This window comes from Diaphorina citri, unplaced genomic scaffold (genome assembly GCF_000475195.1).
Source record: "Diaphorina citri unplaced genomic scaffold, Diaci psyllid genome assembly version 1.1 scaffold2476, whole genome shotgun sequence".
NCBI lineage: Eukaryota > Metazoa > Arthropoda > Insecta > Hemiptera > Psyllidae > Diaphorina > Diaphorina citri.
Genome location: NW_007379897.1, coordinates 21,859 through 35,840, shown reverse-complemented (window position 1 = coordinate 35,840; position 13,982 = coordinate 21,859). Strand labels below are relative to the sequence as shown.

The following is a 13,982-nucleotide window of genomic DNA, read 5'->3' as shown; positions in this document are numbered from 1 at the left end:
GGCTTGAGGGTAGTACATGTAAGTATCATTCTAGCAAAAGTTGCAGCAGCAACTGTTGTTGTATTTGCGCTTCAAGTAGCTAAAGAGAACTAGTTGCAACTTAGCTCTTTAAAGTGCTTTGAAGCTTTCCAAGTCTCTTTTCTCTGAGTACCAGGAAGCTAACAGGTGCTGCAGGCTTTCGTTCAAGTTATGATATTAGATAAGTAAACAAAGTTTCTTTTTTATTTAAATAGGGAAAATAGTTTTCCATGTAGGTACCTAGTTCTGAAAAAGTAACACTAGTTGGAAAAGTTTCGAATTACTTACTGGAGGGCTTGAGGGTAGTACATGTAAGTATCATTCTAGCAAAAGTTTCAGCGACTGTTGTTGTATTTGCGCTTCAAGTAGCTAAAGAGAACTAGTTGCAACTTAGCTCTTTAAAGTGCTTTGAGGCTTTCCAAGTCTCTCTTTTCTCTGAGCACCAGGAAGGTAACAGGTGCTGCAGGCTTTCGTTCAAGTTATGATATTAGATAAGTAAACAAAGTTTCTTTTTTATATTTAAATAGAGAAAATAGTTTTCCATGTAGGTACCTAGTTGCTGCTGCCTCTTCTCCCTCCCCACCGTTGACTCTGCGCATGCGCAATGTGACGCTGAAGTTGAATGGTAATCGTAATCATCCAAATTCAGATTGTGGTCCAGGGCATAATACCATTGATCCTCGAGCACCACCAGAGAAAGTTATGCTCCGGGTCCCGGGTCGAGCATAAAAAAAAACCTCTCAGAAACTTGGCAACACTGCTGCCTCTTCTCCCTCCCCACCGTTGACTCTGCGCATGCGCAATGTGACGCTGAAGTTGAATGGTAATCGTAATCATCGTAGAATGAGATGGAAGATAAACTCTACGACTCTACTACCGACATACCTCGAAAGCAGACATAATTTATTAAAGCTATGCTACTAATTTTAATAGGCTTGTGTATTTGTGACCCAATGGATTAAGTGTGACGTTATTCCGAACACAAACATTGGCTCCAAAGAGTCCAAAGCTAATGAAATGACCAAAGAAAATTAAAAGATAAAGTAGGTACTTTCAATTACTTAGTCTAATTTTACATCATAATTTTAAGCCGTCCATAGTCACTACCTTAAGCATCTGTGAACAACAACATGTGGTGGTTGGGTAAAGAGCTCCTTCAGGAGAATCCTGTCAAATTGAATTCATCCCAAGGCAAGTAAAATCTAGACCCTTGACAAATGGAGTGTGCCTGAAGGCATGTGGTGTGTTCCAATCCACTCAACCACAAATAAAGCGTAAATCAATAAAAACATATAAGTGTTGCCAATCTTCAAAAACCTCTCAGGCCCGGCATTAATCAGATTGCTTAATCCGAGACGAGAGTTAAACTTAAACCGAGTTTAAAACTTTAAACCCACTTTATGACCCCAAACACAAAAATTTTGAAATAAAACAATCAGATTGCTTGACCGAAGAGTTAAAGTAAGTTCAAATTCAGAGGGCAGAGCCTTCCCTAGCGGACACTGACAGCGATACTTGTTGACATCCGTGAGGACACAAATGCCACTGCCACACTCCAGCAGACAGCTGTCCTTCGCATTGTCCACACTCGACACCTCGGACACATTTGTGGACACAGATGACGTCACAAACTGCACGTAGTCCCCTGTGCTGGTACTTAGACCGGTGGAAGTGTTGACTAACGCATCCAGCTTAGCGGAGAAGATGGTATCCTTCTGGTAGAGGATGTCCTCGCCCTCGTCCTGGGATATGTTGAGGGGGTCTTCCTTCAGGAGTCCGTCTGTGGTGATGTTCTCTACTGGAACAGGAAAGGGAAATTTATAAGAAGAGAAGTCCAGCAGAAGAAAGAAAAGAAGTACCTAATTTAATAAGTACCTATCTCGGTATATTTGACCAAAACAAATTACGAATATGTCTACATTGAACTAATGCCTATTTAACATAGACCTCAATATCCTCAACATTGAGTTAATTAAATTTACTAATTTATTTATGATCCAATGTTAGGTATGGGTAACATTTATTTTTCTACTAATCTACTTAGGTCCATTTGAGGTATAAAATTAATTTTAAGACACAGAGCTTTAGTGACCACGTTTCCCTAAATCCCTTTCTTCCTACACACTCTCTCTCTCTTCCTCTCTCTCTCTCTCCCTCCGTCTTTCCCTCCCTCTATTACTCTCTCTTTCTCTACCTCCCTCTCTCCCCTAATCTCTTGAGAATCCTCATTGCCAAGTTAAAATGTATTTACCGACAAAGTTGTATAGAATGTTAGCAGTTGTGTTACTTTTAATTTTTTATATATTGGAAAAAGTCTTTTCCTCCAGTACATTTAGCGAAAACTTTTTCTACAAACGTGGGAACTTGAGCATGTGAAGATTGTGAAGTGCAGAGTGTTTCAATGTCTCAACTATATCTTTCTTATTGATGGTAATCTCTATGTTCTTACTTTAATATCATTATAAGTAGTACTTAATTCTTAGCTACGTGTAAAAGAGTGACAAGTGGCAACCAGTAGCGGCCTTGCTAGAGCAAAATATTCATAATAAATATTGAGAAGTTATGCCCGGGACCAAACTTCAAGTTCAAGACCAATAGAATACCAACAAAATAAAGACATCTGATGGGCTAGTATTGGTCCAATCCAAAGTTTGAAATCGATGAATTACATTACTTAGTAATTGGTTCATTAATAGATGATATAATCCTATACCTAAGGATTCCTTCACAAGCATAATAGACTTGGAGCTGAACTCTAATCGTCCAAAACTTTTGCGAAACAGCCAAAGTTTTTCTATTTAAGTTTATCTCAAAGAGTGACCCAGGGCATTATTTTCCGAACTCACCCGAACAGCTGTATCCATCTTCGTGGAGCACGAACCCCTCCTTACAGTCACACTCGAACATGCCATCATGTAGCTCATAGCACAGTTGATCACAGGGGCTCTCGTGACCACACTTTCCTGCAACACAAACAAAGGAACATTTCGATTAGATAGACGTGGTAGAATAGAATGGAATAGAATATATCTACCTTGTTTATACTGCAAGAATGAGACTGAAAGTCCCTTCTCCCCCCTCTCTTTCTCTTCCTCCCTCCCTCCCCCTCTCTATCCCTCTTTCTCTCTCAGTCCCTTCCTCTTCTCTCGCTCTCTCTCTCTTCCAGCTCACACCTAATATATTATCAGCAATGCATGACCTTTCCACTTTTCAGTATCAGAATTTAATCCCCTCCAACTACCTTCTCTCTCCCCTCTCTCTCTCTCCCTCCTTCACTTTTTAGTATCAGAATTTAATCCCCTCCCCCCTCTCTCTATCTCTCTCCCTCCTTCTCTCTTTCATTTCCCCTCTCCTTCGGGGGGTACAGAATACAAAGAGTGAAAATAAGCTAACTCATTAAATTTTTTCCCGTCTGCCTGCTGTTGCTGGTGAGAGGCAAAAAATCCCTCTCAGCAACGAGAATGAAAATGTATAAATCACACACCATGGTGAAAAAATCCCCCCGCCTCTATAGAAGTTCTCTTCCCTCCCTCCCACTTATATAATTTTTCCCTCCCCTCTTTAAAAAATTCCCACCTTCCCTTTACTAGAAGTTCTCCTTCCTCCTCCTTGTATAATTTTTCCCCGTCTATAAAAAAATCCTTTTTCCCTCTTGTAATTTTTCTCTCCCTCCTTCTCAATACTCCTCTTAGAGTAAGAGAGAGATTGAGAATGAATGTATTCTAAGAAGTATCCTTTATGACTTGTGAAGATGTATCTTTGACTTTTAGCCTCTTCAGACGTGTAGGGAGGTAATACAATACTCTTTTTCTCAACAATCGAAGGCCTCTCACCCTTCTCCCCTCCTTTCTCTCTCTCTCTCTATCTATCTCTGTTCTCTTTCCACTCATTAAATGAGGAAATAGGAAAAAGAGGAGAGAGAGAGAGAGAGAGAGAGAGAGAGAGACAAAGGGGAGGAGAGAAAGAAATGAGAGGGGAAAAGTCGGAAACAGGTGTTGGTAGAAATGTCACATCCACCAAAATGTTTAACTCCGGCGTCTCCACTAATAAAATTAGAAACACTTAAAAATACACCAATATGGTTTTCAATGGTCACTCTCTAAGTACGTGGATGGGTGTCCAACTGGGAAAGAATACCGTGAATGTTTTTTTTTTCCTCCACTAGTCCTGCTCAGCCTCATGAGGACAATAAACTCGGTTTAGAATGCTTATTATATCCCGACTAAAAAAAGCAATGAGAAAGCCCCATAATTATGACTCCATCACTTGATTTTTTTTTTTTTTTTTTGCGGATAATTATGACTCCCTCCCTTTATTTTTTTTTTTTTTTTTTTGCGGTACCTACTTCAAAACAGCCCTGGCAAAGTACCTAGATGACTACATGAGCGCAATTATTAAATATAATGTTCCTTGAATTTTTCATTAAAAAAATGAAAATGGCCCCCGGGGCTTGTTCTGTGCTGGATTTTCCAGTTCTCTATAATATGAGCCCGAAATTATTCTTTTTGTCTGAAAAAATATTATTTCAAAGGTTTAAAATGTTCGTGCTTTATTTACAAGTGCCGGAGTAATGAAAACAGGGGGGGGACTTGGGCACATGTTCATTTCTCGCAGAAACACAATTGATGGCTCAACATTAGAATCACATGTTTTAGATTTGTACGAGTCAAACAATTTTTAAGTGAGCACTTGTATCAACAGTTGATCAATTCTTTGGTACATTTCTTGAAGGATACTGTGTTGATGATGGTCCAACATTAGACACAGAAGTTTTAAATTTGTATCAACAGTTGATAAACAGTCTTTCAACTTTCAACAATAGACGTTCAAAAAACAACAGCTGAGGCTGAAAAATACAATATTGTTTCCCATTGTGTCAAGCGTGCCGGGAGGCGTTCGAACGTCAAGAGTTCGAAACGCTGCCCGGCCTATATTAACACGAAATAGAACACGTTTCATGGTTTTTCGGCATTTTCATCTCAACTTTTCTCCCACTTTCCTTCAACTTTAACCAAATTTTATTTCATGTTCTTTGTCGGACGTGAAAAACAGATGCAAGCCTCAAAACGTAAGAAATTTTCCCTTTTCCAACCTTCTCGTTTTTTCTCACAAACACACTCCCTAGCCATTTATTTCTTCTCTTCCCACTTTCCTATCTCCCCCCTTTCATTTTCCTTCCCGCATAAATCTAATACCCAGGTAGTAACACGCTTGATCTCATTTTATATCCTCATAACAATACCTTCCCCTCCACAGTACACCCACCCCCCGTTATAAGACAATACCCACCCCACTGCTGTGACGTAGACAAATAACATGTGATGGATTGGGGAGGGGGACCAAATAACGCCAGCACCCGAGTTTGTCCCCGAATATTTTCTCAGTATATAAATAAAGAAATGTAACTTCTTTGTGTTTTTACGAGTATGCCACTATTATTTTTGGGGACCTCTGCAGCACTGTAGGATTTTCCAAACATCCCCATTTATCTATGCAGTATGGCTCCAATGTTTACCTACAATGCTGGTACCAATCGTTGTGTGCCTTTGACGGAATAGCACGGAAGCGGACACGCCAAGTATCAGACAGCTCTTTTTTATAGTCCCGAAAGCGAAGAGAGGACGAAGGCAGGAGAGGAGAAAGCCAGCCGTTCCGAGAACAACCCGATAACTAGGATACAGTTCGCCCCTCTGAGTTGTTCAAAAAGGGTGAACGGGTGCGAAATCGGCACCTCGAGATCACCTAAACAAAAGCATAACCACCTCTTAAACTGCAGCCAACTAAAACTGGAAGAACCTTACACACAAGAAGACCTCATGCAAGCAAACCAAAAAGCCATCCACGTTGCCAACAAAAGCATAACCACCTCTTAAACTGCAGCCAACTAAAACTGGAAGAACCTTACACACAAGAAGACCTCATGCAAGCAAACCAAAAAGCAATCCACGTTGCCAATTTCTGGAAATTCAAGATCTGATGTTCAAGTTTGTTTCCGGACACGGAAAGTAAAGTAAGAACCTAAACAACATACAATATTCAGGTAATTGAATGCTCATGTGCATCGGGTATGCATCTTACCCCCAGCACATTTCCTTGAACAGGTGTCTCGTAATTTCAAAGATCAATAAAGAACCCCCCTCCCCCCCCATCCCTATCTTTCTTACCCGAATATATAAGAGAAGAAAATTCATAGAAAACTTGGAAATGTTTTTCTTATATTTTTTCTTCTTTTTTATTTGAGGGTCGTTATTCTTCCCCAGTTTTCCATGTCCTCCTCCTCCTCTTTTTCCGTCGTTGTATTCCCCTTCTCCTCGCTCCGTTTCTTATTTTTCTTTCTTTTCATATTCTTCTTCTTCGTCTTCTCTTCTTCTCCGTCTTCTCTTCTTCTCCGTCTTCTCTTCTTCTCCGTCTTCTTTTGACCGTCCTCTTCTTGTCCTTCTTCTTTTTCTCCGCTTTTTTTTTTCTTCTTCTCTTTATTTTTCTCCTTTAGAAACCTCATTCTTCTCCTTCCTTGTATCAACAGTTGATCAATTCTTTGGTACATTTCTTGAAGGATACTGTGTTGATGATGGTCCAACATTAGACACAGAAGTTTTAAAATTGTATCAACAGTTGATAAACAGTCTTTCAACTTTCAACAATAGACGTTCAAAAAACAACAGCTGAGGCTGAAAAATTCAAATGTTTCCCATTGTGTCAAGCATGCCGGGAGGCGTGCGAACGTCAAGAGTTCGAAGCGCTGCCCGGCCTATTACCACGAAATGGAACACGTTTCATGGTTTTTCGGCATTTTCATCTCAACTTTTCTCCCACTTTCCTTCAACTTTAACCAAATTTTATTTCATGTTCTTTGTCGGACGTGAAAAACAGATGCAAGCCTCAAAACGTAAGAAACTTTCCCTTTTCCAACCTTCTCGTTTTTTCTCACAAACACACTCCCTAGCCATTTATTTCTTCTCTTCGCTCTCTCCTACCTTCCCCTCCATTTTCTTTCCCGTAGGTATAAATCTAATACCCAGGTTGTAACACGCTTGATCTCATTTTATATCCTCATAACAATACCTTCCCCTCCACAGTACACCCACCCCCCGTTATAAGACAATACCCACCCCACTGCTGTGACGTAGACAAATAACATGTGATGGATTGGGGAGGGGGACCAAATAACGCCAGCACCCGAGTTTGTCCCCGAATATTTTCTCAGTATATAAATAAATAAATGTAACTTCTTTGTGTTTTTACGAGAATGCCACTATTATTTTTGGGGACCTCTGCAGCACTGTAGGATTTTCCAAACATCCCCATTTATCAATGCAGTATGTCTCCAATGTTTACCTACAATGCTGGTACCAATCGTTGTGTGCCTTTAACGGAATAGCACGGAATCGGACACGCCAAGTATCAGGCAGCTCTTTTTTATAGTCCCGAAAGCGAAGAGAGGACGAAGGCAGGAGAGGAGAAAGCCAGCCGTTCCGAGAACAAACCGAGAACTAGGATAAAGTTCGCCCCGGGCGAGAATCGACCCCGCGACCTACTCGTATCATCAATCTCTTTACACTGGTAATACCATCACTTATCGCTACTCGATTAAAGTAGCTATCAATTGTCCCCACAAGGCTGAGTGCAACCCGATCTCTTAGCACAGAGCCGAAAAAACTTCGACCCACCGGAAATCGAGCCCGGGACGTCCGGCGTGCTAGCCTAGTGTGATAACCACTCGGCCACGGAGGTTGCTCTGAGTTATTCAAAAAGGGTGAACGGATGCGATCTCGACACCTCGGGATCACCTAAACAAAAGCATAACCACCTCTTAAACTGCAGCCAACTAGAACTGGATGAACCTTGCACACAAGAAGACCTCATGCAAGCAAACCAAAAAGCCATCCACGTTGCCAATTTCTGGAAATTCAAGATCTGAGGTTCAAGTTTGTTTCCGGACACGGAAAGTAAAGTAAGAACCTAAACAACATACAATATTCAGGTAATTGAATGCTCATGTGCATCGGGTATGCATCTTACCCCCAGCACATTTCCTTGAACAGGTGTCTCGTAATTTCAAAGATCAATAAAGAACCCCCCTCCCCCCCCATCCCTATCTTTCTTACCCGAATATATAAGAGAAGAAAATTCATAGGAAACTTGGAAATGTTTTTCTTATAGTTTTTCTTCTTTTTTATTTGAGGGTCGTTATTCTTCCCCAGTTTTCCAGGGTGTGTAGGGGATAAGGGGTGATTACTTGGGGGGGGGGTAGGAGGTAGGGGTTCCTTGAGGAAAGGAGGAAGGGGTTGTGGGAAGACGGGATAGGAGGGTTCAAGTTGTTGAACGTGGCTAAGTGGTAGAGTGAGGACAGATGAGAAAAGGGTTACCACTTTTGAGGTAGCAGGTACTTATGAGGACTACGGCCAGCCACACATTATCAGGTACACCTGATCAGGTCCGCCTCTCAGGTCTACTTGACAGTGAGTGGCTGCCCTAACGTAGGAAGTGAGATGGGATAGAAGAATTACATTGGTGATTACTAATCTTGTCACGGCTTACTCTAGCTAATCCAATGTACTCATAGGTGGTTGGGTGCGTGATATTAGGTGCCCGTCATTCTCTTTACAACCTTCCAGTTTCATGTCTTTGCTTACGCTTTTACCTGTTCAGCCAATTACGATCCTAAGACCCGGGTTCGATTCCCTGCTGAATAGGGTTCAAGTTGTTGAACGTGGCTAAGTGGTAGAGTGAGGATAGATGAGAAAAGTGTTACCACTTTTGAGGTAGCAGGTACTTATGAAGACTATACGGCCAGCCACACACTATCAGGTACACCTGATCAGGTCCGCCTCTCAGGTCTACTTGACAGTGAGTGGCTACCCTAACGTAGGAAGTGAGATGGGATAGAAGAATTACATTGGTGAATAATAAGAAATTTGGGAGGATTGGGATGGGATAGAGACACTATAAGAGGTTGGAAAAAATTCAATTATTCTAGATGTAACTCGTAGGTATGATATTTAGAGCAACTTTAAATATCTCATATCTATTTATCTAACTTATACCCTCTACCTTCATACTCCTTGATGTCTCCTATCCAGTTATGAAGTAGGTATAGTGTAGATAGGAACATAAGATAATGAGATAAACTTCATGTTAAGCTAATCTTAGAAGGGTTTTACATTCAAGCGTTAAGTACATACACGTGTAGGGAGACAAAAAGCTTAGCTAATATGCAAATTACGTATGTGTGTATGTAAAGACCATTTTATATGTAAATTGTTCAAGATAACAGTCTAGCTCTAGAGGAAGGGAGTGTAAATCTCACAATCTTAGAAGGGTTTTACATTCAAACGTTAAGTACATACACGTGTAGGGAGACAAAAAGCTTAGCTAATATGCAAATTACGTATGTGCGTGTATGTAAAAGACCATTTTATATGTAAATTGTTTAAGATAACAGTCTAGCTCTAGAGGAAGGGAGTGTAAATCTCATGGTTTCTAAAGCAAATATCTCCCTTTCCCTCCATCTTGCTCTCTCTCTCTCTCTCTCTCTCTCTCTATTTCTCTTTTTCTTTCTTTCTTGTCTCCCTCTATCGCCTCTCTCTTCCTTTCTCGCTCCCTTCAGCTTTCTCTCTTTTTTCTTTCGTCTCCCTTCCGTTATTAATCTCTCTCTCTCTCTCTCTCTCTCTCTCTCTCTCTCTCTCTCTCTCTCTTTATCTCTTTCTCTCTCTCTCTCTTTATCTCTTTCTCTCTCTTCATCTCTTTCTCCCTCTTTATCTCTCTCTCTATCCCTCTGTTTATCTCTCTCCCTCTCTCTTCTCTCTCTCCCTCTCTCTTCTCTCTCCCTCTCTCTTCTCTCTCTCTATTATCTCTTTCTTTTCTTCTCTCCCTCCCTTCAGATATCAATCTCTCTCTCTCTCTTCCTTTATTTCTCTCTCCCTCTCCATCTCTGTCTCAATGTATCTAGTCCCTAGATTTGTTTATGTTTGTAAATAAATAAAGTGGTGCAATATTAAACTGTTGAGATAATGGGACTACATGTCCTAATTCGACAGTCTAAATAAAGCACTAATATCCCTCTCTTTCTTCCTCCCTCCCTTCAGCTATCTCTCTTTCTTCTTTTCTTCTCTCCCTCTATTTCTCTCTTTCTTCCCTTCTCCCTCCTTCCATATCTCTCTCCTTTCTCTCTCTCTCTCCTGTATCTAGTCCCTAGATATGTTTATGTTTGAGATCAGTTTAAATTCCTTTTCTCTCTCTCTTAATATTGAAGAGGACGTCACAATTTTAACTTTGAAAAATAACATTAAAATCTTCTTTCCTCTAAATCCTTTTTTCCTCTGGAATCCTCGAGCTTAAAAAAAAGAGTGAACTTTGAAATTTTTCTCTCTTCCCTTTCCCAACACGTTCTCCGAGAATTTTAATTCGGAGTTGGAAGATTTTAATCTTCTAATCCCCTCCAACTACCTTCTCTCTCCCCTCTCTCTCTCTCCCTCCTTCACTTTTTAGTATCAGAATTTAATCCCCTCCCCCAAATTTCAATTTAGAAGCTTTATTAAAAAGGAAAGAAAAATCCCGGCAAAAGAGAGAGAGAGAGAGAGGGGGGGAGAGAAAAATAGAGAGTGAGAAAAAGAAAGAGGAAGAGAAAGTGAAAGGGAGAGAGAGAATGAGAAAGGGAGGGAGAGAAAGGGAGAGGGAGGGATGTACAAAGGCTTTACTTCGTTTTAATTGATTAATTTATTTGCCATCGTTAAAAACAAAGGCGAGGAAGAGGAGGCACATGGAAACAGAAGAGGAAGGAACAAGGGAAAGAGGTGATAAAACGAGTAGGTAGGTGAGACTCTGAGATGAAGATAAAAGAAACGTGAATACCTTGGTTAATCTTCTAGCCCGCCAGATTTGTATAAATTTCAATTTAGAAGCTTTATTAAAAAGGAAAGAAAAATCCCGGCAAAAGAGAGAGAGAAAGGGGGGGGAGGGAGAGAAAAATAGAGAGTGAGAAAAAGAAAGAGGGAGGGAAAGTGAAAGGGAGAGAGAGAATGAGAAAGGGAGGGAGAGAAAGGGATGTACAAAGGCTTTACTTCGTTTTAATTGATCAATTTATTTGCCATCGTTAAAAACGAAGACGAGGAAGAGGAGGAACATGGAAACAGAAGAGAAACAAGGGAAGGAGGAAGGAGGTGATAAAACGAGTAGGTAGCTGAGACTCTGAGATGAAGATAAAAGAAACGTGAATACCTTGGCTTTTAATTGATCAATTTATTTGCCATCGTTAAAAACGAAGACGAGGAAGAGGAGGAACATGGAAACAGAAGAGAAACAAGGGAAGGAGTAGGTAATACCTAATAGGGACATTGAGTAGGTAATACCTAATATGTACGTTAGGTAAGTATTCTGTCATCTGGGCTGGCTCACAGAAGAGAAAGGAAAAGGAATGCTCAAAAGTTACTGAAAATCACAGAAAAGAATGCTCAAAAGTAAGCAAAAAAATGGCAGAAAAATATACCTACTCAAAAGTTACTGAAAATCACAGAGAAGTATGCTCAAAAAATGCCAGAATAATCATTATTTACTCTTTGCTAAATATGAAGTGAATACCACCTACCCTATGGACCTACCTACCTAGGTACTACCTACCAATATTTTTACTCCCACAACTTTTGTAAACATTGAAGAAATAAAGAAGTCTTAAGTAAACAAAAATCATCTCGAATTCTGATAATAATTGTTGTTTTGTTCTGACAAGACATGAATATTGTTTCGGTGGAAATTCTCAAATTCTCGAAGAAAGATTCGGAAAAAAATTCTGCAAATAATTTTATGCGCGAAGAAGTCGAACTTTAAAGCTTTTTTTTTTTTGGTCCAATGCATATACCGGATGTTTCATTCGAAACGTTCCTACACATGTCATTATTTCGACGATATAATGATACCTAATCTAGTCCGGCATCTTCCTATTTGACACAAATATACCAGTACTCACAGTACAGAAATTTTACAGTTTTACGTCCACACCCCAAAAGAATAATTTTTCTTAGGTAAACCACTCACTATCAGGTAGACCTGACAGGTCTGGTACACCTGATCAAGTCCCTGACAAGTGGATACCTCATAGTGTGTGACTGGCCTTAGGATCAGAAAAAAATCATAGCGCTTGTACCAAACTCCAAAAGGGGACGCCTGTTACCGAGTTTCCCAACCACATCCCACCCTGAATGTTAATGTAGGACTTATTAGAATAAAGTTAAAAAGAAAATGTACGAAAAAAGAGAACAGAAGTGGAAAGTTGGAGAACAAAGGCAAGAAGAGAATGGCGGCGGGAAGAGAAATTATTTCGGATAAGCTTGAGAGTTTTTGAGGCAAAATGGGTTCCGCTGATGTGCTTGAGAAAACTTGGCTTTCTTTTTCCTTTTCCCCCTTCGTTGATAAGGCATAAGGCTCTTTTGTTGTGTAGAACCGAGGGGGCAGGCACCAAACTAGAGTGGGATAATGTTAGGGAAGGGAAGTAGGAATAATGTTAGGAAGAGAAGGAGAAGTTCAGAGCCAATTTCTCTTGAATTTATTTGAGCACAAAACACCAAATTATGTTTAGTTACGTAGTTATGAAAAGTAAATGCCTGAGCTAATTAAAAGTTAGGTACATACCTACCTACTGAATTAATTATAATAAAATGGTTTTATTTACAACATTGATAACTCTCTCGCTCAGACCATTTGCCAGACCTAGACGTGTGAGACAGTCGAAACGTGCGTGGCGGAAAAAGCTTGAGACCTGAGTCTATCAGACAGTCTGAGACACCTAAGTCTGCTGAAGCCTTCCTTCCGTCTGACACTACTGAATTAATTATAATAAAATGGTTTTATTTACAACATTGATAACTCTCTCGCTCAGACCATTTGCCAGACCTAGACGTGTGAGAATCGGAACGTGTGTGGCGGAAAAAGCTTGAGATCTGAGTCTATCAGACAGTCTGAGACACCTAAGTCTGCTGAAGCCTTTCTTCCATTCGTCTGACGGACCACTGTCTGAGCGTGAGTGGCTGGCATTAGAAACGCGCGACATTTTCCAAGAATTAAAAGTTAGGTACATATGTACCTACCTACTGAATTAATTATAATAAAACGGTTTTATTTACAACATTGATAACTCTCTCGCTCAACCCCACTTGCCAGACCTAGACGTGTGAGACAATCGGAACGTGTGAGGCGGAAAGAGCTTGAGACCTAAGTCTATCAGACAGTCTGAGACACCTACGCAAGTCTGCTGAAGCCTTCCTTTCGACGGACCACGGTCTGAGCTTGAGTGGCTGGCATTAGAAACGCCCGACATTTTCCAATAAGAGAAAAGCATTACCAAATGCAAAAAACATCTGCAATAAATGGATTAAATGGTACTTAAGATGCGACATTACAGAAGCAACCCTTCCGTAATGGTATGCAATGAATATAAATCCCCAATAAAAGCTATGCAATACCTATAATATAGCTCTACAGGGTGTATCACAAAGCTATGTCAAGTCGAAAATGGCGAATAGTACAGGTTGATATAGCTTTGTGATACACACTGTATACAATATCTACCTATAATAGGGCACATAAATATACAAAGACTTCTCTGTTGTATATAGATTTCTCTTTCGTATACATATAGAGATACTAAAAGTAAATGATCGATATAATGGGATGTCATGCTCTATTTCGCCTGTCCAAAAGGAGAACAATATGCTTAATGGAAATCAAAGGTTAAATTCTTAGCCAACGCCCTAACTGACCTCATCATCTGCATTTGGGTGAGGGTAAAAGGGGGTAGATATTTTGGATATAAAATTGGGCTGAATACAAAAGAAAGATTAGAAAACTCTGCCTTTGACTTTGGAACTTAGTATGATGATTTGTTTAGAATTTAGGTAGCATTCTTTACTGTATGTAAAGGTACCTAATCAAAATTCACCAATCAGTCATCAAAATTCATCAATTCAGACAGA

General features: G+C 40.1%; 1 protein-coding gene across 1 annotated transcript; it reads right to left on the bottom strand.

Moving 5' to 3' along the window:
* Positions 1–1,505: 1,505 nt before the first annotated feature.
* LOC103519002 lies at positions 1,506–13,327 on the bottom strand (the record flags this gene model as incomplete). The annotated part of the gene is made up of 3 exons (XM_008484079.1): positions 13,168–13,327; positions 2,865–2,981; positions 1,506–1,816 (listed from the first exon to the last, which is right to left on the bottom strand). Coding segments are annotated over exons 1-3 (588 nt in total), but the record flags the coding sequence as incomplete, so codon positions are not given.
* Positions 13,328–13,982: the final 655 nt, after the last annotated feature.